The sequence below is a fragment of the Paramisgurnus dabryanus genome, chromosome 10 (assembly GCF_030506205.2).
Source record: "Paramisgurnus dabryanus chromosome 10, PD_genome_1.1, whole genome shotgun sequence".
Lineage (NCBI taxonomy): Eukaryota > Metazoa > Chordata > Actinopteri > Cypriniformes > Cobitidae > Paramisgurnus > Paramisgurnus dabryanus.
Genome location: NC_133346.1, coordinates 20,950,754 through 20,978,615, shown reverse-complemented (window position 1 = coordinate 20,978,615; position 27,862 = coordinate 20,950,754). Strand labels below are relative to the sequence as shown.

The following is a 27,862-nucleotide window of genomic DNA, read 5'->3' as shown; positions in this document are numbered from 1 at the left end:
GTATAAAATTACTGGGGTGATAAAAAAACAGGAATCTGTAGAAAAAAAGACTTGTTTATGTTATTGCTGTCTAGGTGAAGCAATTAAAATATTAAAAAGATCCAATTTGTGTTTATTCCTGTGGGTAGGATTTCAGTAATACAAGCACAGAGAGGATGCTGCTAATTGGTACCGGTATCCTACTGGTTCGCAGAAAGGTTAGGAGTTCAGCTCTAAGGTGTTCGAAAAGGTGTGAGATTCACAAACAGCCAATATAATGAGATCAAAAGCCGCAGCAAATAAACACTGAATAGCAAAACACCTCGTTCTTGGCTTCTGGGAACATTCTGTTCAAGAGAAGACACCAAAAGATCCTCACTGTTTCCAGATGAAAGAGCTCGTCTTTGCCATTACAGTAAACATTCAGTGCAGATCCTCATATAAACTCAGACACCATTAAAGTTTCAGTGAGTAATGGCAGACAGGAGGTGGGAGGAGTGGGGAAACGACAAAGAGGTGCAAAAAAAGCCTCTGCAACTCTCCAAAAGCTAAATATTTAAATATTTATCCATACTAAATTGAGATCAACATGGTATTAATAATTGAAAGGCCAATTCACCAAATAATTAACATTTACCTAACCTGATGTCACTCCCCAATGACATTCAAAACTGCCTGCTTTGACTAATGAACCAAAGATGAGTTTCTGTAACGTAAATGATGGCAACTAACAGCAATAGCCGAGGATGGTTACTAGAAACAAAAAATCTGCTCATAAAATAATTTTTTTAACCTATTATGTCATTTTGAAGCCATGTAAAAAACGAATGCTTAAGCTATTGTGACTTAGATTTAATAAATAGTATGTTAATATAATAAAAAGGCATACATGCTAAAAGTGGTTGCTTGTTGATGGATTTAGTTAAACTGTGGAAACATTAAATGAAACTGGAATATTAATTTTTTAAAAGAAAGTATTGGTGGGACCAGGCTCGGACTGGTAATCTGTACAACCGGGCAAATGCCCGGTGGGCCGCTCGACATGTGGGCCGGTGGCCTCCGAGATTTTTTTTTTTCATGCCAAAATGTTTAAGTTATTTATTTTCGGCCCGTCATGTATAAATGCAGTTGCATTTGGCTTTGGGGGCGGGTGATAGGAAAATATTTTCGGCTTCTTCATGACAGGTTCAGTGTGTGTTACGATCGCGCACCCATGCCCCACCCCTCAAATGGATTTGTCCAAGCAGCCGCTGGGTTTATGTGGAAATATACAGTGATGATAGCGCATCATTTAGCCTTGCACTTAAGAAAAATCATTATGGACAACAGAGGCTCCAAAAAGAAGAAATGGGGAGCGGAGAAGATCCGCGAGAAAAAGTCGCCCAGGTATATTAACAACCGCCCAAATATATCTGGCATAACTTTTTTTGTTCTTCCGTAATAATGACACTATTTGATAATGACATTTGCGTGCGAGGCGAGCACGTGTCTCTTCCAACGAGTTCGGTATGTGTTCGCGTGCTCTCTGTTTCTCTATGAATTGGCTGTGAGCCGAGGCAAGTTCAGTGTCACGTTGTGTCCATGTTTCTGAACTTGAGCAGAGTTGTATGCATTAGAGGTCTTCACAGAGGACCCGTACAGTTCCGGGTCTATGTTTTAAAGGGGCAGTTGGGTCTCGGTCGGTCCCAGTTTAATTATGCTACTTCGGGTCCTGGGTCTGATCGACCAGTCGGCGCTAATGCGTTAAAGCTCTAGTTTCTATGGCTATAACAACTGGCTCTTGTTTTGAAAGTCACAATGCACTTTCTTTCTTATATTTTTATAAATATTATTAATTAACCATCTTTGCTTTCTGAGCAAACATTTTAGATATAAGAGATGGTAATCTTTCAATCTGCAAGAGAGAAATGGAAAGAGAGGCACTTTTACTGCTTCTGCTCTAATATAAAGTGAAGAAAGCTACATAAACCATTATAACACCGGTCACATTTATAATCTATAGACCTATTTATAATCTATAGACCTGCACTGTCTATCATTAATATACTTTACATATTATTGTATTCAATAGAGTTTGATAAAAGGGGTCATCTACACAAGTATTGCTTCATATAACAGTGCAAAAATAGTAAAGTGTTTTTGTGGTGCTTCGACAAACAGTGTCAGCTTTGTTCATGGCAAAGAGAGTTTGAGGTGGTTGAATTTTAACTATACTGTGAAATTAATATAAATGTTTAATAAATCAAAGCATTGGGTTAGAGGGGCGATTTTGGTATCGGTGGGCTTGTGTGTGGAGTGGGGGGGGTCGTCGGTCCAGTAGTGGGCCGTTCCACGAGGAAATTGCCAGGGCCGAATTTTGTTCCCAGTCCGACCCTGGGTGGGACTTTGTTTTCTCATTTTATAAGTTCACACCGGGTATGAATAAGCAAGTATTGCGCAGTCCTGCTAGCTTGAGGGTCATGTATTGGTCTGACCACACCTCACTTTCTTATTGATAGGAATTAAAAATAGTGTATGGCTCCATCTAGTGGTAGCAAATATTAACACAAAACTGTTAAATGGAGACTCTTGTATCATAATTACAGTGCATGTAAGGTCTACAGCAAAGTCATTAATTCCTTTGTATCAAATCAAAACTTTCTAGAAGAACTTCATGAATTGATGCTTTTAGAAAGAAAGAAGGAAGGAAGGAAGGAAGGAAGGGAAGAAAGAAAAATAGCAGAAAAAAAACAATAACTTTGTATACCAAATGTACCTGTAATTATGTAATCACCTATATTCTTACAAATCTAAGCAGTCTGTGGATAGTGTGTATATATTTTAATCGAAAAAAAGAATGAAAGAAAGAAAGAAAGAAAATAAGGAAGAGGCAGATAGACGCACAGCTCACCTCTACATATTCCCCTTGACTGTCTATGGTGTCCAGCTGCCTGTAAAGAGACACAGAATATTTTTCATATTATATGTCATTAAATACAGATACATTATAAAAGTACAGAAGACTTAATGTGATATGGATTTCATCACTGTTTTTACTAATGCTGTGTCATATGTTTTGATGTCACAAGATGCTTAGCTGATCCTGTAAAGGAAGTGTTTTGAATGTTTCTGCATCCCTCACACACCACATCAATGACTAGTTCAGCCAAAAACAGGAAGTGCATAGAGTTTGATTATGACTTTACTAGAAAAACATGTGCCTAAAACACGGTATGATTTAATTCTGTTACTACTAACTGTTTTGACCTAAGTCAATATAACCACTGAACATGGCACAGCATTAGAAAAAAAACTAAAGACCTTGACATAAAAGGGTTGTCAGACCTGGTATACACTCATGACTGATCTCCGAGGTTCAGGTAGTGAAATAATGCGGTATACAGAGCAAACGTTTAACATTGAGGAGTATTGTGGAGTTAAACAGCTCCATGCGGTTTGATTACCATTTAGCATGTGCAGCACCAAAACATTGAACGGGTAAGTCCAATGAGGCTTCCACGTTGTTCCGCCGTATTGATAAACTATAATAGCAGAGAGGGACAAAAAGCACTAACCTACCAACGTGTTTCCACAAACCACGTGAACCAGCTAACACGGACAAGGAGATCAGTGATTACATAACGGCTACTGTAGTTGCAGCGCGCATTTGTAAAGGCGAGGCGCTATAGAGCACTGTTCTTTGAATGCAAAATACTATTTTACCCCTAGATGGGGGTAAATCCTACTTATTGTCCCTTTAAACAAACAGAGACTGGAAATTTCGCTCAGACGCGTAATCGCATCTATAGACGGTTTCAGCAGCAACAACATAAACAAGCCCCTTTCGTGGTCAAAACGTAACTTCCAGTAAACCGGAAAAAAAGTGCAGACCAGACACAAATCATGTCACCGCAGGTGCGTTCGATAAAACGTTCTATAGGCAACGTTTTTTCCTGCCCCCTCTTGGGTTGCCAGACTGATGATAAAAAAACATCCCTTTATTTACTCATTTTCATGTTTGCAATTTTTAGTACTACTAAACTACTCATTTGAATTTTTTATAACTCAATCTACGGCTCATTTCGGAGGTTGCGTCCACTGAAGGTCGCATTTTTGGACCTGATTTAAGCATCCGTTATAACTGGCAACCGAGCTGTCGAAATACACTATTAGCTAATTTGGCAGTGGTTAGAATTACACAGACCAAAACAAAAGCAGACATACGGACTGGAAGGAACATGAACTTGGCATGTTTCCTAATTTTCTACAAATATATCATAGTATTTTTTATTAAGTAATCCTTGTAATATATCACACTGACTTTTTCTTAATTTATAAATTTTGCAACCAAATTTACCATTATTGTAAGAGAATCAGAAAGACTTGATCATTTGGTTAAATGTTGCCACTGGGCCACTGTTAAAGTCTATGCTCAATGATTTATAAATTTATAAAAAAGCACAATCCTATAAATTCCTGTCATTCATTTTTCATTATTTATTGTCCTATATAACTTTCAGTATTTTCAAAATCAAAAATATTGAATTGAACTTAACTGGTGTTAAACAAATAATAATGAAGATCAGCCATCTTTTAAATAGTATATCAAAAAATGAAGATAATTCTTACCTGTTTGGCTCTTTGGGATCTTGATCTTTTTTATTAGCATCTTCCCCAACTTCCATCTGGCTGTCGATCTTCAGAGGCGAATGAACCGATTGGAGATCAGCAGTGTCCTTCATGGAGACATCTGTCTTTTGTCTCTTCATGGGCAGCACCGGTTGAACATTTGACTCTTTGGTCAAACATAGATCTGGTGGTCCGACACCTGAAGTTTGTGGACATGGATCTGACTGATCAATGACTGGCTCCTTTTCTGCAGTAACCTGCTCGCTTGAGTGTCCATACAAAGTTGGGGGAGAAGGAAGATCCCGGTTCTGAATATGAGCATCTTTTGTCTCTCCAGCAGTCTTTCCTTCAATGATGCGCTCATCCAAAACCTCAAGGCCTTTTCCAGAAAGAACACTGAGAAGAGGAGAGTCAACCACATCATCTTGTATAGGTCTCATGCTCTGACTCCGGCCCAGCCCGATCTTGTCCTTGGACTTGCTCTTCTTTAAGCTTTTCTCTTTCTTTGAATGACGTGGCATTGTGCCCACGTGGGTGCACATTTCACTGGAGTTGGCATATCCGGCACTCCGTGTATGCATGCCCATATCATCGGCCGACACCGCTTTGACTTCAGATTCATCCTTATGGGAGTCGGATTTCCGCCGGAGGCTGACGAGACTTCCGAACCATTTGAAGCCTGAGAGAAAAGAAATCATGTTTTAGTGTAACACAAAGAGTAGTTGTCTGATTAAACCCCTTAGCAACAACTGTGAACCCAATGGGGCCAAACAGGCGCTTAGATTCAGTCTGAACATTTAGGGGAATGGAATATGAGCTAAATATGCACCCTGTCATTCCAAGAGTTCCTTTAACATGAGAAGAAAACATGCAGTCTCTTAAAAAAATATATAAGCCATGACCCTGACTGTGGGAAAAATTCATGGGTCCCTACAAACACCCACTTGAACTTTAAACATTTCAGTTCGCACTTCAACCCAGCAATTATAATGAAGGGGAGGAAATTAACATACTGTGTGAACAGGAAGATGATGCTAAAAATAAATCTATATCATCATGATCTCTCTTTCCCTCTCTCTCTCTCCTTCCACAGAAGTGCTTCTGTGGTTTCAGACATATAAAAACATGGAGGCTGTTTACACCATTAAAATGTGTTTTGGTCTATCGGATCACAAGTGGACAACGCTAAATACAGGTGTAAACGGGAATTAAAACTTGTCCACTTTCAACCACATTCAGAGGTAGTCAAAAACACATTTTTAGCATAGACACAAGCATGTGGTCAAATGTGTTCGAGATGCCACAAAAGATTGCCTACTCTAATCTACTGAACACAATGTTTTTCCATTGGATATGAATTGTAGGGGGTTTCTGCTAGGGGTTTTTTTCATCCCCCTGGAGAGTCCGCCACCTTTGGCTTAACTAACTACTTTACTGTATACGTTAAATTATTACTACCCTCGCTTTTCTATGCTTTTCCTACATCTATTAATGTATAGCTGCTTTGAATCAATTAACAATTGTGAAAAGCACTATATAAATAAAATAAAATTGAATTGAATGAATTGTAGAGCAAACCCACGGTGTTCGGTGCGTTCTTAGATAAAACTAAAGCGGCTTCTCTCTCCGCCTCTTTTATTTGCACGTGAAAGTTGCACGAACTTATTTCATCTATTGCTCTAAAAAAAGAAAAAGGTCTTACATGTACATGAATCTGTGCAGCATGTTTACTAACAACACAAGCCACGGACTGATATTAGTTTGCGTCAATTTAAACCCGTCATTTCTCCCAGTCGCTTTTTAACTAAAGCAAAGGGACTCGCTCACAGACCACCCCTTCATAAAATCAATACAGAAGTGGTCGAAGGTGGACAAAAGAGATGGATTAAAATACCAGGTGGTAATGTTAATGTGTCTCTCTCGTTCACATTTGATCCGATTGACAGAAACACATCTTAATACCAGGTATAAACAGCTTTATGGTGTGACCTAATTGTGAAGTAGTGTGAGATTTTTTTCATGACCCTGTCAGAGCATTATGCAATAATGTAATATAACTTAAATACAATTGATCGTTATTTGACCCCACTTAAACTTTAATTTTCATTGTGAGTTTGTTATCTTTTGTTCAATGTTCAATTCAACTTTTATTTGCTTTGTGCACCTGAATGTAATCAGCTTAATCCCATATTCCATCACTGTTGGATATCAAAGCTTTTTGATATTGGCATCAACTGTATCTCAAGGCACGGCACATTTGCTAAAACCTCTGTAAACCTCTTATGTTCCCACAACTACACTAGCCTTCATAGATAAAGTCAGCCTTTACAGCCATAAACAAGGCTCCTTTATAAACTCTCAGAAAAAAAGGCACATAAGCTGTGACTGGGGCAATATCCGTTAAAAAGGTCCTAATATGTACCAATTAGTACAATACAAATAAGTACATTTGGTACCAATTTACTCAAGGGCACATACCTATTGACAGCTTTTGTATTTTTTTATTTTTTATTTTACATTTTACTAATAGCGTCAAATAAGCTGTGTTAAAATCTCACTGTGGAGAAAATCAGCTTTTTATTGTTGTTTATACTGTATGTCTATGTGATGTTTTAATATGTTTTAAGACAGCCCATGTGAAAATTCATCATTCAATCCCATTGCTGGTTATTTTTATTCATAAAATTGGAGAGACACACAGTTTAAAATTCAATTTCAACGTCACAAACATGTTACGGTGACTTCCTTTTTCGAGGGTGCACGATGAGAAGTTCGTCACAGCATGTATGTAGCCCATCATGTGTGTCGTTCGTAATTTCAAAATATGTGTTCTGTGCATCGAGAGATCCTGTGTGCATCACGTGTCTTGTCAAAATAAACACTTGTTGCAGACACGTCTGGGTTTATGATAAAAAAGACTTTGCGTTTGCCAGATACTAGCATAATCTCATGCGTAATCAGAGTTTACTGTTAAGGGAGTGTCTTGCGTGTATTTTGTGAATGTGAGCGTCTCCTTTATCATAAACAGTTTGGCGCGTCTACAGCAGGAACTTATTTTATTCATATTACATATGATGCACATGGTTCACGTGATGCAACAAACACATATTTTGAAAACACAAGCAACACATGACACTCCGAACACATATTTTGAATTTGCGACCCTTGGATGAGCAGTCACGAGCCGCCACTGATATTATCCGTACATTATATTAACAATTGCTGCTTGAGCTGTGCTTTGGTGAGTGCTGTAACCTTGTAACATCAGCATTTAAAGATTAGTGCTACAAACACACAGTTCATGTATGCAACATAAGTGTGAAACATAACGTAACAGTTATGTGGCTGAAACTTTCGAAAGTAGCATCTATTCACATGCAGCTCTGGGAAAAATGAAGAAACCACTTCAAGATAAGTTTCAGTTTTTCTAAATGTACCATATATAGAGGTATGCTACCGACAACATTTCTGCCAAATTCCTGATAAAATCATGTTTTTATTTGCACTTACATTAAACTTCACATATGTACTCTGGGGACACCAAATATTTATTTGACCACTTAAAAAAAGCCTGTGAAATTTCCCCTTTAAACAGTAAAACTGTCAACTTTGTTATTGTTAGATTCAGCCCTGATATACAGTAACCTTCCTGAAAGAATAATTACATTCAAACATATCTAAGTTAGCTCAAGAATGTCAAGACAATGCGATGCATAAACCCTTATTTTTAATCACATCTTTCATGTTTCCCATCATGCTCTTAGTCTTTTACATTGCTTTTGGGTAACTTCTTGAGATTGCTTTTGTTGAAATTCAACAGACACTGGACTGAAATGGTCACAATACATGTAGAAAAAATATTCAAGGCAAAACTTGAGTGGTCTCAAGAGCTGCATATGTAGTTGGTCCAAGCTGTGCGATTGAGAGAGGTCTTGATTGAATAGGTCTTGCTTAATAAAGTCATCATACAAAACCAATGCCATTTGTTTCTTTATGAAGCGTACATGTGCCTGTCCCCAGAATATCTCTTTCTTTTTTAGCAACTTTTTGATAGATTTTTATTGACATAAATTTGGTAAATTCCATCAACCTTCTATTATTTTTTCCCTTTATAATGTAATGAATGATCAAAAAACCCACATATCATTTTTCAACAAATAAATGTCTCTTTTATGATGTTGTCTTTTATGTTTTGTTTACCTTGTGTTTGTCTTAAAAGGCCAGCTTTAAAATATCAAACGTTTCCATGATTTTGCATAATAAACAAATAATAAGTGAATCATCATTAAATCCTGCTAGCAGTTACACATTGCTTCTAATTTAATTAAAGGGGACATTAAATTATGGATATTTTCCATGTTTAAGTGCTATAATTGGGTTCCCAGTGCTTCTATCAACCTAGAAAATGGTTAAAAGATCAAGTTTTGGTAAACCATTCTCTGCAAGCATGTGAAAAAATAGGTCACTGAAATTTGGCACCCCTTGTCAGAAGGGGATAATACCGCCCCTTAAAGGGGACTTTTTTAAGATGTCAAATAAATCTTTGGTGTCCCCAGAGTACATATGTGAAGTTTTTACTCAAAATACCCCACAGATAATTTATTATAACATGTTAAAATTGCCACTTTGTAGATGTGAGCAAAAATTTGTCGTAGTGCATCTCTGCACTAAATGGCAGTGCCGTGGTTGGAAAGTGGACATTAAGAGGCGGCTTTATCCCCTTCTGACATCACAAGGGGAGCCAAATTTCAATTACCTATTTTTTCACATGCTTGCAGAGAATGGTTTACCAAAACTAAGTTACTGAAATGATAATTTTTTACATTTTCTAGGTTGATAAAAGCACCTGGGACCCAATTACAGCACTTAAACATGGAAAAAGTCAGATTTTCATGATATGTCCCCTTTAATCATGCACTATCCAACCACTGCCATTAAGTGCAGAGATCAGCTCATTTGCATTTTAAAGGACACACCCAAAACGGCACATTTTTGCTTACATCTACAAAATGGCATGATATAATAAATTATCTATATGGTATTTTTCCCTAAAACTTCACATACAGTATGAACTATGGTGACACCAAAGATTTATTTGACATGTCTTGTGAAATGTCCACGTCCAAGTTAGCTCAAGAATGTCAAGATAATGCGATGCGTAAACACGTAATCACAATTTGTGGTAGAATGTAAAATAATCTTAAAAACGACCTAATCAAAAGCTACCCGTTTCATAGAATGACCCAACCAACCAGAGACTTTGACCACAATAGGAAACTCATGGCAAAGAGATGCCACACTCAATGATTTATGCCCTGTTATGGCCCGGAAGTCCTCATTTAAATATACTCACTCAGTTTGCGTTTAATCATGGTGTCTGACTCCTTTCGGACAGGACTTGGATGGTATTTCCGGGACCGGCAGCCACAGGTTTTCCTTTTCAGGCTCTTCTACATGTATTACTACATGTACTGTATGGGAAGACAAAAGTATGCTTCCGTTGCAAGGCGTTGATGCCCTGTAAAAAACAAGAGTAAAAAAATGACTTCCTGTGGTTGCTGGGCGGATACATGTGCTTAAAAGCAAGCAGCTCTTTTACCCAACAGCACTAGATGTTGACATACAAGATTGCTTTAAGGGTCACGCTGTCAAAGGTGACACAACTGGATTTTGTTCATTTAAATTTTAGTAGCTCTTCTTAACTAAATTATGTTTTAAAAAATGATGCATTGTGTGTTAGATACCACACTTCAAAAACTGTCATGATACCATAATATATCAAATTAAAGTTCTGTTTTTGTTTTTTTTATAATTTAATTCTTTTCATTTCATTTTAATTAAAAAGCTTTAGATCGATAGCAGCATGCATTTGACCTATAGGCACAAAACTTGACTTTAGATGCTTGTAACATTCAAGTAATTTTTCTTTAAGTGAAGCAAAGAAAATCTGATCTTTGGCAACAATGGAAAACAATAACAATGTCACAAGTTTGTTTAAAGTGCAGAATCTTCATTCTTTTTGCAAACGTGACACCTTGCAAACGAGAAAGCAAGACATTTTGTATACAGCTGAGTTTCATCTCACTTCCTTTTTATAATCTGTCATTTATAATGAGCGTTAGTTCTTAGAAGTGAAACTGTGCGTAAGGGTGTGTGTGTGAATAGAGAGAGAGAGAAAGAGCGTGTGAAGGGGCCCTGTTGCCTTAAGGTCAGACAAAGGTTGAAAACCTGCAAATTAATTTCATATTATATACAATAAGATAAAATGTACACTTTTAAATTATTAATTGTTTCTCACTAGTACTTGATACTTGTATAAATATTGTACTAATATTTTGGTAAGTTTTTATGATGTGATATTATTTATGTATTTGTTTAGTTTTGCAATAGATATTCATAGCAAGTATAAACTGTCACACATCTTGAAAGAACAATTGCTGCTTCCTGGTTTGTGTAATACAACTGTAAGGGAGAATGTTAACACAGCTGTGGAAAAAAATTAAAATACCACTCCAGTTTTGACTTTAATCATCATTTCTAGATGTATTGTGACCATTTCAGTCCAGTGTTCGTTGAATTTCAACAAAAGCAAACTTGTATACAAAATGCGATGCTTTGATGCATCGCGAGAAGTCCTTGAGAATAAAGGGCTCGATGCATACATTTTTTTATTCTTGCCAGGTTGAGCCAGTGGTTCAGGTTTTCACTTGCCCTGCCAAAATTTTCACTGGCCCCAGCAAAAAACGATTTCAGTGTCACATATATAAAAAATGTATTCAAAAGTTAAATACAATTGTAACATACATTTTGTTAAGATAATTGGCAATTTTGAATTCTGAAATTTCACAATACTCTCATCAGGGTCAATAATATAATCTAGCAGGTATATCCGGATAAACAGTGCACAGAAATGTAGAACTAATATTAAAAGATTCTTGTTTTAAGGTAAAGATAACGATTACGAACCAATTCGAAAAAAAACTGTGTTATTAATATGCTGTGTTGATTTGTCTCTCAGTGCGATAAAATGTAGACACCATGCACGCTATCGGCTTTTCTCTAAAGCTTCGACTTTTGTTTATGATAGTTGTTTGTTCCGACGAAAAAGGCTTCCGACATGTCTGCTTTACCTGTAAACTGATGGCAAACTGTGCAAAACATTGCATTGTTTCTTTCGTCGTGTTTAAAAGGTTTCTCGATGGTAACATTACATAAGAATGCATGCAGATAAATAGAGTTGTGACGTTCGCGAACGAACCGATTCTTTTGAACGGCTCACAAACATGAACGATGGGAGCCGAGTCGCGGCTGGAGGGGAGCCGTTCTTTCTGTCGTTCTTTTTTCCTATGCGTGTTTCACACAGATGCACACAAATTAGCTCCTCCGCGAGACAGAACAATTATAGGGGGAGGGGCGCACCCAGCGGAGGGGTTGTTCATTTAAGACTTGAAGGGGCTGATGTCTTATTTGCAAAGTTTACATTAGTAATAGTAGTAATATTGGACTGTATGTAGACATTTCCATTTTATTTATTCTAAATTGTGGAAGTGTTTGTAGTAAAAGCTATTTTGCACAGAAATTCATTGCAGCAGGCTTTGTTTTCATATTTATTTGTGAGCAGGTATTGTATGAATAACATAAGACAACGTAGCTTTACACTTTGTACTAAAGATAAATCCAAAATAGTGATGTCACTGTCTAATGTTGTGAAACCCTATGGAATATAGTCTACACACGACAAATGAGGTAATGATCAATATTTCAGAATAATTCAAACTCAGATATTGGTGTGTGATATCTGAGTTTTAATGATTTGACTACAAATCTAACCTCATCATTCCTCCCAGTGATTATTTACAGTTTTACAGGATAAACTGAGATGCCCCCAAGCTGGCTTCTTAAAACTGACTAAATATTTAAAAAGAGCCAAATGAGCCGTTCTTTTGAACGGCTCTTTGAAAGGAACGGATCGCCAAGATCCGGATCCCCTGAAAGAGCCATAAATCCCATCACTACAGATAAACGTCCTTGGGCAGAAAATATATTTTAGTGACTGAGGGCGAAGCACTCGCCCAATCGGGTATACACACACAAACAACCAATCAGATAAGCCCACTTTAAAGGTGCCAAAGAATGCATTGAAATAATATGTTAAATTGTCCTCTGATATTGAATGTATGTGGCTTTATTAATTGCAAAAATCATCCGGAGATGGTCTTACATGTCCATTTACAACGCGCGTGCGCGTGCAAACAGACCTTATGTTTGGTATGGGTGAAACGATACATCGTGCGATTCTGCTTGCTATGCTTCTCAATGAATTATGGAGAAATGCCGCTACATCCAAAAACCAGATGGTGCTCTTGTGCAGAAACTCAATATGCCCCACAGAGAAAGTATCATTACACAGGCAGCTACAGGAAATGTATGAAGCTTACATATATTGCTGTTTTTCAACCATTTACAGGTATTTTCATGATAATAAAAAATAATGATTTTGTTTGACGAGTGTTGCTTTTTACAAATGAATGTTATAAACGACTCAAAGTGTGATTTTAGATTGAGACTTAATCAAATATACGTAGTACATGATTGTGATGCAGAATCGATATCGGACGTATTATAGTGTGTACCGCAAGTCGTTCTGGTGTAAATTTTCGGATTCATGAAAATGTTCGACGTATTCTCCAAGTTACTTCAGTGGATGGTACTCATATGTTTATGACAATGACAAACAGAATTAGAAATGCCTTCTTACGAACTAATTTAAAGAGATGGGCGACACACAGTAAAACAAGTCACTGGTGGTCTGAAAGATAATGCCCTGTAGCGACATGCAGCAATATAACCCCGTTCATTTGAATGGAGAGCTGGTGTCGACCGGATGGGGCATGTCCAACAACGTGACAAAGTTGAATAACTTTATGCAAATAATGAGCACTTTTAAGAGCGACTACCAATGGGAGTGAAGGGTGGAGTTCACATCATCCATCTTTCATCAGTTAGTCGACGGTCCATTTGTTTATTAAGTGTGAACGCCTCCTAACGACCTCATTGAAAAAGACAAGCGAAAAACAGTCTAACTAATAGTGCACGCAGCATTAGTCATCATTACAAAACATAACATTTTAGTATTGTCAGTATTTGGAAACATTTTAATATGATTAATTATTTAAACTAAACTGAAATGGTTCCATGAATCCATCCTAATAAATGACGTCTATAATGGTGGTCCCCAACATGGTTGAGTCGCCTTCCTTTTATCCATTGTGGTAGCCCCTGCTCACAAAAAGGTTGGAGACCCCTAGTCTACAGCATATGTACACTAACATTATATTGCATCCTCATGTAATACACATAGGCTACAGTATACAGCATTGCACATACAGTTTAATTTCCTGCATATTATACTCACAAAGCATACACTTGCATGTTATGAATCATAAATATTGTGCAAAGTGATTTGATTGTTTTTTTTTTCAATATTTGCTGAAAATCAAATAGAGATACCCAAGGAGGATGATGTTGGGCAGGAAGAAGCCAGGTGTGTGATAAATGTCTACACATAGCTACCACAGAAAATACTTTTTTTGCAAATTCAAGCACTAACAACTGTTGCTAAATAGAAATCCCTAATAGTTTAAGGTTAAAATAGAGACACTTTATCAAACTAACTATGATACAGAACTGTATTATATTAAACACAGAGATTTAATATGGCAATTCCAACCTTGGGGTACGAATATGAGATGGGGTCATATATGACATGAAACGAATAGCTACAAATGTATTAGCGGTTGAAAAAATTTAAAAAATTTACTCACTTTGAAAGTTTTCAGACAGGCTTTAACTCCTCAGCTGTAGTATTATTTTCCCGTAATTAAAACGTGTCAATTTAATGCATGCATATGAAATTATAATTACGGAAACTGCTAACCCTACCTACATTGTTAAAGGTTTTAACACAATTATAGCGAGAGCCAGCAAACGTAAACAGTGCAAGAAATTATGCGTTGAAATCAGCACGAGCATATTCGTGACGTTTCTACGTAATACCACATTCATCCACTGGGTGGCGCGTGGACTAGGTGGATGACGTCACATCAGTTTCTTTCTACTTTAAAGTTATTTATAAAAAAAAGTTATTTATATAAAATAAAGCGTTGTTTGTTTGTTTAAGGAACTCTCTCATTTATATTTATTTAAACAATTATTATTGCAACTTGAATGATAAGTGTATATAATAAATCACTCTAACATCACACAGACTTTTTGTTATTTTATCCATTTTACATTCAGAAAAAAACATCTTTGTTATATTGTAAGTGAAAGAAAAAAAAATCAGTACTGTGTTACATCTCTATGACAACTGCTGGTTTAGGAAGTATTTCATGATTACACCACTGACATAAGCAGTTGTTGGTCCAAGATTGCAAAATTGACAAATTAAATCAAAACGTCTTTTATTTTTCATTTTACTGATTGATTTTCAGCACAGTGAATGTGCAGCATCCTCTCAGGTGTTCTGAATGACTGATGGCTGTATGTAGAGCTTTCCATCAGACATGGAGCCTGGTCCTCCTGCTTCATCTTTGTTTTTCCCCTCACCTGCAGCTTCCTACCTGTTTGAATGACAGTTATTCTTGAGAAAACTCTTTGGTGTGCAGTGTCAACATCAAGGCACTTCTGTTATAATGTGTTTGACTCATGCAGCGCAGAGGGTGAGGAATGTTTGTAATCAAACCAATCAGAGGCCCCATTGACTTTCACAGTAGAAAAAAAGAATACAATGGGAGTAAATGGCTTCTGATCGGTTTGGTTACAAACATTCTTCCAAAATATCTTAGTTTGTGTTCATCAAAACAAAGAAATTAATACAGGTTTGTAACAACATGAGGGTGAGTAAATGTTTTGAAAATAATTATCTCTTCGTGTATTTGTTCGCCAAATAGTTTGAGGGTTATATAGGTTATATATATACATACACACACACAAAGATGATTGTTACTTTACCTAAGATTTTTACCTAGGGGGAAACTCGACCCAAATTCAGCCCGATAACCTTTTGGGGTGTACCGGGCTTTAGTCTAGTTTAGATTTGGTAAGAAATAAAGAGAGCTGTAATTGATACCATACCTCTTATTGTCCAGCTGCAGGTTTTGAGATGTGCCATTCTGCACAGTCTGCCACGCCTCAAGTGCCTCATCATTGATGCTAAAACAAAAACATTAATAAAATACACAGACTATGATTAGGCTACAATGAATTTCTAAAATTTCTATTTCTGCCCCATTGAAATAAAAAGGTCACTTATTTTGTTTACTGTATGGTTGGTTGCCTGGTAACAGACCTGAGAGTTGATGGCCGAACATGATTGAGCGATTTAAGATCTATAGAGATGAGATAAGATTTGGTGAGATAAGGTGAGAATCATAAATCAACTTTATTAGCTTCTGTAATATGAATTTGCAAAAAATCTAAATTTAACATATATCTTAAGTTGTATGGTTTTGTTAGGATAGATCAAAATATTGGGCCAAAATACAACTTTTTTAAAATCTGGAAACTAAGGGTGGCCAAAAAAACCCAAATATGGAGATTATCGCCTTAAAAGATGTCCAAATGAAGTCCTTAGCAACTTTATCCACTAATAGAAATAAAGTTTTAATATATGTACAGTATAAAATTTACAAATATCTTCATAAAACATCATCTTTACTTAATATCCTAAGGATTTTCAGCAAGAAAAATCAATAATTTTGACTCGCACAATGTATTGTTGGCTATTGCTATAAATATACCTGTGCGACTTATGACTGGTTTTGTGGTCCAGGGTAAACTTTGTTATTGACAACTGCGGTCAGGAAAAATTAGACAAGACAAAGTGCAGGACAAACAACAGAGATCTACTTACATGAGTTGTTCATCCAACAACATTCTATCAAGTGTTTTTATTATCTGTAAAACAAATTAAACTCACAGAAGAGGTTAAAGAAAAAAATATGACAATTTCACCATATGTCACGATCCTGCCTCTATCATTCATGCTTTTCTAGTCTTGTGTCAGGATCGTGACAACGTTACTTGTTTTGTGTGAAAGCACATTGCCATTGTTTGTTAATTATCTTGCTATTGTTACAGTATATGCCCCACATCTTGATAAGCTTGTGTTTGCTGTCCTGTGCTGATTCGTTTGTATGTTTCCTGTGTACAGTCTATTAAATCTAGTTATATAAAGTTTAGTTTACTGTGAAGTTAATAGTTCAGTTTAGGCTAGTATGTTTAGTGTTTGCCTAGCTTTACATTGTTCCCTTTCGAGAACAGTCTCTCGACATTGCGTTTAAAGCTGATACTGCGCATCCGTTTCTGAGTCCTATCTTTGGGCTTGGCTGTTAGGGCCAGACACTCTGGAAGTCCAAGACTTCCAGGATGGCAGGCGGCCCTGTCCCGCTTGCACGTATGCTCTGGACACCTCTCAGCAGGCTTGGACGGTAGGGTCAGAGACTCTGGAAGTCCAAGACTTCTTATCAGGCTCGGCCGGTAGGGTCAGAGACCATGGAAGTCCAAGACTTCTCCTCAGGCTCGGCCGGTAGGGTCAGAGACCCTGGAAGCCTAAGACTTCTAGGACGACAAGCGGCCCTGTCTCGCTTGCACGTATGCTCTAGACACCTCTCGTCTGGCTCGGCAGGTAGGGTCAGAGACCCTGGAAGTCCAAGACTTCTCATCAGGCTCGGTCGGTAGGGTCAGAGACCCTGGAAGTCTAAGACATCTAGGACGACAAGTGTCCCTGTCCCGCTTGCATGTATGCTCTAGTCACCTCTCGTCTGGCTCGGCCGGTAGGGTCAGAGACCCTGGAAGTCCAAGACTTCTCATCAGGCTCGGCCGGTAGGATCAGAGACCCTGGAAGTCTAAGACATCTAGGACGACAAGCGGCCCTGTCCCGCTTGCACCTATGCTCTGGACACCTCTCGTCGGGCTAGGCCGGTAGGGTCATAGACTCTGGAAGTCCAAGACTTCTCATCAGGCTTGGTCAGTAGGGTCAGAGACCCTGGAAGTACAAGACTTCTCATCAGGCTCGGCCGGTAGGATCAGAGACCCCGGAAGTCCAAGACTTCTCATCAGGCTCAACCAGTAGGGTCAGAGACCCTGGAAGTCCAAGAATTCTCATCAGGCTCGGCCGGTAGGGTCAGAGACCCTGGAAGTCCAAGAATTCTCATCAGGCTCAACCGGTAGGGTCAGAGACCCTGGAAGTCCAAAACTTCTCATTAGGCTCGGTCGGTAGGGTCAGAGACCCTGGAAGTCTAAGACATCTAGAACGACAAGCAGCCCTGTCCCATTTGCACGTATGCTCTGGACACCTCTCGTCGGGCACGGCCTGTAGGGTCTTAGACTCTGGAAGTCCAAGACTTCCAGGATGGCAGGCGGCCCTGTCCCACCTGTGCGTCTGATATGGATGCTTCATGCCGGGTTTGGACGGTAGGGTCAGAGACCCTGGAAGTCCAAGAATTCTCATCAGGCTCGGCCGGTAGGGTCAGAGACCCTGGAAGTCCAAGACTTCTCATCAGGCTTGGCCAGTAGGGTGAGAGACCCTGGAAGTCCAAGACTTCTCATCAGTCTAGGCCGGTAGGGTCAAAGACCCTGGAAGTCCAAGACTCTAGGACGGCAGGCGGCCCTGTCCCGCCTGCACGTCCGCTTCTGAGTCCTCCCTTTGGGTTGGCTCATAGAGTAGTACACTATGGAAGTCCAAGACTTCCAGGCCAGCAGGTGGCCCTGTCCTTGTCAGTGACCCTGGAAGTCCAAGACTTCTCGTTGGGTTCAGCAGGTAAGGTCAGAGACCCTGGATGTCCAAGACATCTAGCATGGCAAGCAGCCCTGTCCCATCCAAGACTTCTTGTCAGGCTTGGCCCATAGGGTCGAAAACCCTGGAAGTCCAATACTTTTAGGATGGCCAGAGGGCCCTGTCCCACCCAAGACTTATCGTCAGGCTTGGACAGTAGGGCCGGATACCCTGGAAGTCTAAGACTTCTAGGACGACAAGCGGCCCTGTCCCGCTTGTACGTATGCTCTGGACAACTTTCGTCGGGCTCGGCTGGTAGGGTCAGAGACTCTGGAAGTCCAAGACTTCTCATAAAGCTCGGCCGGTAGGGTCAGAGACCCTGGAAGTCCAAGACTTCTCATCAGGCTCGGCCGGTAGGGTCAGAGACCCTGGAAGTCTAAGACTTCTAGGACCACAAGCGTCCCTGTCCCGCTTGCACGTATGCTCTGGACACCTCTCGTCGGGCTAGGCCGGTAGGGTCTTAGACTCTGGAAGTCCAAGACTTCTCATCAGGCTTGGTCAGTAGGGTCAGAGACCCTGGAAGTACAAGACTTCTCATCAGGCTCGGCCGGTAGGATCAGAGACCCCGGAAGTCCAAGACTTCTCATCAGGCTCAACCAGTAGAGTCAGAGAGCCTGGAAGTCCAAGAATTCTCATCAGGCTCGGCCGGTAGGGTCAGAGACCCTGGAAGTCCAAGAATTCTCATCAGGCTCAACCGGTAGGGTCAGAGACCCTGGAAGTCCAAAACTTCTCATTAGGCTCGGTCGGTAGGGTCAGAGACCCTGGAAGTCTAAGACATCTCATCAGGTTCGGCCGGTAGGGTCAGAGACCCTGGAAGTCTAAGACTTCTAGAACGACAAGCAGCCCTGTCCCATTTGCACGTATGCTCTGGACACCTCTCGTCGGGCACGGCCTGTAGGGTCATAGACTCTGGAAGTCCAAGACTTCCAGGATGGCAGGCGGCCCTGTCCCACCTGTGCGTCTGATATGGATGCCTCATGCCGGGTTTGGACGGTAGGGTCAGAGACCCTGGAAGTCCAAGAATTCTCATCAGGCTCGGCCAGTAGGGTGAGAGACCCTGGAAGTCTAAGACTTCTAGAACAACAAGCAGCCCTGTCCGCTTGCACGTATGCTCTGGACACCTCTCGTCGGGCACGGCCTGTAGGGTCATAGACTCTGGATGTCCATGACTTCTAGCATGGCAAGCAGCCCTGTCCCATCCAAGACTTCTTGTCAGGCTTGGCCCATAGGGTCGAAAACCCTGGAAGTCCAATACTTTTAGGATGGCCAGCGGGCCCTGTCCCATCCAAAACTTATCGTCAGGCTTGGACAGTTGGGCCGGATACCCTGGAAGTCTAAGACTTCTAGGACGACAAGCGGCCCTGTCCCGCTTGTACATATGCTCTGGACAACTTTCGTCGGGCTCGGCTGGTAGGGTCAGAGACTCTGGAAGTCCAAGACTTCTCATCAAGCTCGGCAGGTAGGGTCAGAGACCCTGGAAGTCCAAGACTTCTCATCAGGCTCGGCCGGTTGGGTCAGAGACCCTGGAAGTCTAAGACTTCTAGGACCACAAGCGTCCCTGTCCCGCTTGCACGTATGCTCTGGACACCTCTCGTCGGGCTAGGCCGGTAGGGTCATAGACTCTGGAAGTCCAAGACTTCTCATCAGGCTTGGTCAGTAGGGTCAGAGACCCTGGAAGTACAAGACTTCTCATCAGGCTCGGCCGGTAGGATCAGAGACCCCAGAAGTCCAAGACTTCTCATCAGGCTCAACCAGTAGGGTCAGAGAGCCTGGAAGTCCAAGAATTCTCATCAGGCTCGGCCGGTAGGGTCAGAGACCCTGGAAGTCCAAGAATTCTCATCAGGCTCAACCGGTAGGGTCAGAGACCCTGGAAGTCCAAAACTTCTCATTAGGCTCGGTCGGTAGGGTCAGAGACCCTGGAAGTCTAAGACATCTCATCAGGTTCGGCCGATAGGGTCAGAGACCCTGGAAGTCTAAGACTTCTAGAACGACAAGCAGCCCTGTCCCATTTGCACGTATGCTCTGGACACCTCTCGTCGGGGCACGGCCTGTAGGGTCATAGACTCTGGAAGTCCAAGACTTCCAGGATGGCAGGCGGCCCTGTCCCACCTGTGCGTCTGATATGGATGCCTCATGCCGGGTTTGGACGGTAGGGTCAGAGACCCTGGAAGTCCAAGAATTCTCATCAGGCTCGGCCGGTAGGGTCAGAGACCCTGGAAGTCCAAGACTTCTCATCAGGCTCGGCCAGTAGGGTGAGAGACCCTGGAAGTCTAAGACTTCTAGAACGACAAGCAGCCCTGTCCGCTTGCACGTATGCTCTGGACACCTCTCGTCGGGCACGGCCTGTAGGGTCATAGACTCTGGAAGTCCAAGACTTCCAGGATGGCAGGCGGCCCAGTCCCATCCAAGACTTCTTGTCAGGCTTGGCCCATAGGGTCGAAAACCCTGGAAGTCCAATACTTTTAGGATGGCCAAACGGCCCTGTCCCACCCAAGACTTATCGTCAGGCTTGGACTGTAGGGCCGGATAGCCTGGAAGTCTAAGACTTCTAGGACGACAAGCGGCCCTGTCCCGCTTGCACATATGCTCTGGACACCTCTCGTCGGGCTCGGCCGGTAGGGTCAGAGACTCCGGAAGTCCAAGACTTCTCATTAGGCTCGGCTGGTAGGGTCAGAGAACCTGGAAGTCCAAGACTTCTCATCAGGCTCGGCAGATATAGGGTCAGAGACCCTGGAAGTCTAAGACATCTAGGATGACAAGCGGCCCTGTCCCGCTTGTACGTATGCTCTGGACACCTCTCGTCGGGCTCGGCTGGTAGGGTCAGAGATTCTGGAAGTCCAAGACTTCCAGGATGGCAGGCGGCCCTGTCCCGCCTGTGCGTCTGATGTGGACGCCTCATGTCGAGTTTGGACGGTAGTGTCAGAGACCCTGGAAGCCCAAGACTTCTCTTCTGGTTCAGCCGGTAAGGTCAGAGACCCTGGATGTCCAAGACTTCCAGCACGGCAAACAGAACTGTCCAGTCCAAGACTTCTTGTCAGACTCGGCCCATAGGGTCGAAAACCCTGGAAGTCCAATACTTTTAGGATGGCCAGCGGGCCTGTCCCGTCTGCGTATCTCCTCTGAACACCTCTCATAGGGCTCTGCCTGTAGGGTCGGAGACTGTGGAAGTCCAAGACTTCCAGGACGGCAAGCGGCCCTGTCCAGTCCAAGACTTCTTGTCAGGCTCGGCCCATAGGGTCAAAAATCCTGGAAGTCCAATACTTTTAGGATGGCCAGCGGGCCTGTCCCGTATGCTCTACACCTCTCATCGGATTGGCTGGTTATAAAACATTTTGAAACAAGGTATTTCGATATTTTCATAATAAATAACTATAGGACCCTACTTCTAATTGTATTAGTTTAGTGTTTATTTTAAAAAATACTTGTTGGCTTTTACATCTGCCTTTACAACGTATTTACACGCTGCATAATAATCTCTTTAAAATATATATATAATAAAATATATTTATTACACACTGTATATGCTTTAGTACTTCTAATCATATTTGGTAGCGTTTCGTTTCTAAAAATGTTTGGCTTTACGTCAGATTTTTGGATAAGTTTACACAATGCAGCATAATTTCTAATAATAAAAAAAACATGTCAATTAATCATCATATCAACGAAAGAATATCTTAACGCTTTAACAGGAAAATGTGTTTCCCCTTCTACCTGTCTTGCAGTGTTTCTCATCAGAGTGTTTTAAGGTTTACCGTTCTTACCCTCACCACAGAATAAGTCATGTGCAGAGATGTAACTTCTACAGAGCATACAGTGGGCAGAGATTTTAACCTGTGGCAGATGACACAAAGATGCACTTCCTCAATAAACACTTAAGTCACCACAAAATAATAATAATAACGTGGGAAAAGTTGATGAAATATAATTTAAAGGATGGGGCTATTGTAAGAAATAATAGGTCTACTCACCCTGAGCGAGGACACCCACTGTTGCCAGTAGAGCGATGGGTTGAAGCAGCAGCTGGTTAGAGGGGTGGAGATCAGGGCATTTAAGAGGAACCTGCAAAATACATTCAATGAGGTTCAGCTAATTGCATTTCTTCCTGTGTTAATGCATTTCAGGCTCAAAAACAAAATCAAGTTAGTCTACACAGCACATTTTAACATTTACTGAATATTTGGTAAGAAATAAAGAGAGCTGTAATGGATATAATACCTCTTATTGTCTGCATATTTTGATATTCTGATCAGCCTCCCGCTCCTGAAGTTTTGAATTGTCAAATGGACCTTTAAATTAAAACACAAACCAAATGAGCTCAACTATCATTCTTCAGTATACTGTATAAGTGGATGAATGGCAATACTGCATTTCCATGTGACACTTAAGACTTTCAGATGACATCTACTGCAACAGGCATTTGGTATTGACATCTGTCAATATAATCTGTTCAAGACAAAGGACATGAAGTACAACAAAAATCCATTTGTCATTTAACAACATGTCATCTGTAAAAAAAATATTCAACTCACAGAAGAAAACAAGTTAATAAAAAGACAAAAATATGACCATTTTATCCTAAGTATTGTACAGTGGGTTGACGTGGCTGGCTTGTTTTGAAAATAATTATCTTTGCGTGTTTGATTCCAAAATAGTTTTGGGACATTTTAAAACAAGGTATTTAAATATTCTATGGTAAATAACTATAGACCTTTGCCCTGTGAGACACCCACCCATCAAAACATCACAGGGCAGGACTCTACATTTATATTTTATATACATATTATTTATACTGTTTATTCATATTATATTAGCAAAAACAAAGTCATAAAATTGTGTTTACTGTTACCATATTACCATATTACTACATCACAAAGCAGGACCCAACATCTAATCGTAGTGTTTTGTTATTTATTTATTGTTTGCCTTTACATCTCCCTTTTGTGTTCATTTACTTGACGCAGAATCATTTCTGATTTATAAAAGCAAGTCACTTAATTATCATAAGCGCAAAAGTTGATGTTTAAAAACAAATTATTTACTATGCTTACCAGTGGCGGTTCTAGACAAATTTCACTAGGGGGGCCAAGGAGGGGCCAGTGTTTTACCAGAGGGGCACATAAAAAAATGACAAGAAATTATATTTAAAGATTATGGGGCGGTTTCCCGGACAGGGATTAGACTGGTCCTAGACTTAAACACTTTTAAGAGCTCTCCAAACTGAAAACAACTTGCACTGACATATCTTAAAATACAACAGTGCCCTTTGTTTCTCAAAATGCACATGCATGTAATGCTTTTAGTAAGGCATATTTGTTAAAACTAGTTATATTTCCTAATTAAACTAAGGCCTAGTCCTGGATTAAGCTAATCCTGGTCCGGGAAACCGCCCCTATAGGGCTGGTTACACGAATTAGTTTAAGACAGGACTAGGCCTTAGTTTAATTAGGAAATATAACTAGTTTTAACAAACATGCCTTACTAAAAACATTACTTGTGTGCATTTTGAAGCAAAACAAAGGGCACTGGTGTATTTTAAGATATGTCAGTGCAAGTTGTTTTCAGTTTGGACAGCTCTTACATTAATTTTAGTCTAGGACTAGTCTAACCCCTTTCCGGGAAACTGCCCCGTAAACTTTATTTTACTTTGCAATTATATAAATATTTATTTAATACAAGAGTGAGTACAGGTGCAAAAGGGAAGCTTGGCTCTTTTCTAAAGCCCCTCAACCGAAAATCATGCAAGCCTACTCAATAAACTTTATAAAATGCAAACTTTTATAAAGACAAACATTTGTTTTAGTTTACATATAAATATACATTGCTAGACATTTAGGGACCACAATCTAATCAGTATTTAAAATAATATTAATAATATTAATATTAAATAATATTTAATAATATTTAATAATATTAAATTGTAAACATTTTTATATGTAACATTTAATTATATTCCTACAATTTTATGCACGTATAAGTAAGAGCATAATTACAGCGCTTTTTACAATGTGTAAACTTTAAAAAGTTTAGCGAGATGTTGGTTTTGCCGGTTGTTGATGAATAACAGCTTTGAATGATCACAACGCGCTTAAGCAGCTACGTCACAGGAGAACAAGTGAACAGTGTCCCAATGTCAAGTGAGCTAGAGTCCTTACCAGTGCCCAGACCTGCATCCACATTCTCAACATCAGGAGATTGGGAATGAATTGAGACACTCGCCGAGCAGCACTCGCAGCAAACGCAGGCGGCTACAGTGACTGGGTGCGCCGCTCTAATTTGCCCGTGTAGAACGTTGCGTCGCATTAGTTCCGCTTTTGGCGCTCGCGTGTAAAATCAAAATAAATTTATACTTTTTTATTTGGTCAGCACGGGGTGGCCACAGGGGTGGCCAGGGACATGTCTACAGAGGCACGGGCCACCCTTGGCCTCCGTGTAGAACCGCCACTGATGCTTACCGTATGTGTTTCAAAAGTAGGGCCATTTCCACCTTTACAGTGAAAACTACTCTTCCCTACTAAAAGCAAGCTCTGCCAGGCTAGGACCAGCTACTGCCACCTTAAACCAGCCAAAACCAGCTAAAACCAGCTGCCAGTTTACGCTGGATTTTTCTGTAGGGTTAAACGAGTCCCTGGGATGAAAATGCCACAGTCATATACAACGTGGGCTCGCTTTGAAAATAATTATCTATGCGGACGTTTGTTTGATCAAATTAATTTTAATCTTTTATTAATTTTGGACGTTGAAAGGTATTTCAGTATTCCATTGTAAATGACGCTTTGTTAAGCGATTCGTTTCAGATCAATTTACATGACGCATTACTTATATCTCATATCTCTAATAAAAACACATTAATTAATTATCATAATTATGAACGAAAGCAGTTGGCGTTTACACAAGTGTTTTTTTCTAATGCAAGATTTAAGATGTTCCCTCCCCTACCTGTCCTGCACTGTCCTCAGCAGAGTGTTTTGAGTTTGACTGTTCTCTACCTAAGCTCACCACACAATAACTCAACACTGTGGAACTGCGCTTTATATAGCCCGAGAGCTGGCGTTCTATGTGTTGTCATTTGGTTGTCATGGATTCCATATTAGGTCATAGCAGGAATCGCGTCTGTAAAAAAATCGCGTCTGTGTCACGTGACCATGACGGAATTTCAGTAAAATTTGAGTAACGTTTCATTTATTTACAGTTAAAACAATTTTGCGGAGTAGGATAGGATAACAAATTTAACGTAGACCAAGTGATAGTTACCAACTGTATATTTATAGTTTTCTGCTGCCAAACGAACAATTACCCTATTTGTTTATTTTAAATAAAAGTAACTATCTACTTGCGTGACTCATTTACTATAGCAAGCACAGCAATTAAACTCAGAAAAGATCATTTAAAACTTGAATATTTCTATCAGCTATTGTCGTCAGTGTGAAGGTTTATTTATTACTTTTTAAAAATCTTTTACCACTTTATACAGTTTTACTTTTAATAATAAAATATAATAACATTAATAGTAATACATAAATAAATCAACGTGTATATAAAGGTCATTAATGTCGATATGTTGATATCTATTAAAATATTATTTGGTCTACTTTCACATTAACCAGCTTTATGGTACCAGAGGATTTTACTTTTTGAACATAATCAGATGTTTGAAAGACGAATTATATAGGTTTGTTTTAAGTGTACTTTAAAAATCATTGTATACAATATTGCCATGTTAAAATAAATAATGAATATGTTTGATTACCAATTAAACTCTTACATTTTCTATAATTTAATTGATGTAAATGTAAAGCTTTTGCACATCACTCGTAAATCTGAATCTATTATTTGAGCACTAGAGGGCGCGCATGCTTCTTCTCTGTCTGATTGTGGTAATGTGGGTTGAAGCGCGCGTGTGCTGTGAATGGCTTTTAATGAAAGTTGTTTTGAGTGTTTTCTAATTTAAATTCTTTATTTGATACACGTGGATGACTCTCTTTCTGTACGTGGATGTGTAAAAATGTTAACTGTTCGAACCAGTGGTTTAACTCATGTATATATGCTTTGATGTGTAGAAGGCCTAATCAGGGAAAATTGACATATCTGTCTACTTGTTTCCTCTAAGAAGGCTTTTAAATACAATTTTCTTGTTTAAATGTTTGCATGTATTTTAAAAGCCTGAAGAAACAGCCATTTAATTAATACAAACCCTTTAAACTTGATTAAACTCGCAAGCTGGGTATTGTTGCAACAGCACGTACCCCCCTCAACTGCATGTTATTACAAATTTTTAGCTGGGGCGACGCACCCACTTACTAAAGGTTTTCTTCTGAACACCCCAAAAAAAAAACACATGGAAGAGGACAATGTTTCTAGACACAAACCACACACTTTTAGTAGATCATAAGTTATGATAGACGCTATTATTTTTTTATGAGTCCATATTCCTTCTTTCACTACATCATGAACTCTGATTTAAAGAAAAGTGACAATTAGTTTTAAATGAAAATAATTTAAAAAAGGAACTTGCTTATCTAGAAATAAAAGTTTTGGAATTAAATTCACAATGACAGGTTTAATCATGATCACAAAAGTTTTCCAACCGGTGCAGATAAAGAACAGGCTGAACAAAACCAGCAACAACAAAAAAGATGAAACTAATTGTAATGGTTTCATCAACATACTGGTCTATCATATGCAAAAGATTCCTGAAAAAGTAAATGGAGTATATGTGATAAACATACTGAAAGTAGTTATGAGAATGATAGGAAACTCCCTTCTCTTCATGTGGTTTTCCTCCTCTCTTTCTTTCTCTCCCTTTAAGGTTTAAACTTCAGAAAGGTTACAGGATGAATCACTGCCAGGTAACGCTCAACACAGATCAGACACTCAAACAGAGGACGACCAGTGATAAGTAGCCCTAGTAAAAAACTGGCAATTCCATCGACACTTAAAAACCACATGGCAGTATGTCCAAGAAACATTTCAGGAAGATAAGAATCTCACAGACAGAGAAATTGTGGGTTAAAATTCTAATGTCATTCCACTTTCAGTTAATGGGTGCACATGTGCCACAAACACATTCAGCCCTTGTGCATGGATTATTGTTTTATATGGAGATTTACTGCATTTGTAGCAGCTATTACGGCAACCTTAACAGCACAAATTATGTCGGTATTTCTGGATTTCATAAAAAAACTTTAAAAAGCCAGTCAAAATGGCACACTGGTGTCCCTCGGAGTATAAGGTGGATAACAACGCCATTGGAAAGGAGTCCATATACACCCACTCATCCACCCATCAGAACAAGGCCAAGCCATTAAAAGTTGTAGCATTAGGACATTAACACTAGCTGGACAATAATCAGGATGTGAATATGGACTATGAATTAAATTTCATTTATTTTACTGTTAAAACTATTTCTTTAGTTTGATAACAAATTTAATGTTGATGAAG

At 39.6% G+C, this 27,862-nt stretch overlaps 1 protein-coding gene and 1 long non-coding RNA gene across 2 annotated transcripts in view; both read right to left on the bottom strand.

Annotated features, from left to right (window-relative positions):
- The window catches only part of sh2d3ca (SH2 domain containing 3Ca), a 48,076-nt gene extending 37,955 nt beyond the window's left edge, over window positions 1–10,121 (bottom strand). Inside the window, exons 1-3 of the mRNA XM_065290381.2 lie at window positions 9,941–10,121; window positions 4,588–5,266; window positions 2,870–2,909 (exon numbers count right to left, since the gene is read on the bottom strand). Of these exons, the coding sequence (XP_065146453.1) occupies window positions 2,870–2,909; window positions 4,588–5,266; window positions 9,941–9,959 (738 nt within the window). The 5' untranslated portion in view covers window positions 9,960–10,121. The remainder of the gene's footprint in view (window positions 1–2,869; window positions 2,910–4,587; window positions 5,267–9,940) is intronic.
- Window positions 10,122–14,944: 4,823 nt separating this feature from the next.
- On the bottom strand, window positions 14,945–17,251 carry LOC135779841 (uncharacterized). The gene is made up of 4 exons (XR_010544879.2): window positions 16,502–17,251; window positions 15,938–15,977; window positions 15,724–15,801; window positions 14,945–15,209 (listed from the first exon to the last, which is right to left on the bottom strand). It is a non-coding gene; the product is annotated as an uncharacterized lncRNA (long non-coding RNA).
- Window positions 17,252–27,862: the final 10,611 nt, after the last annotated feature.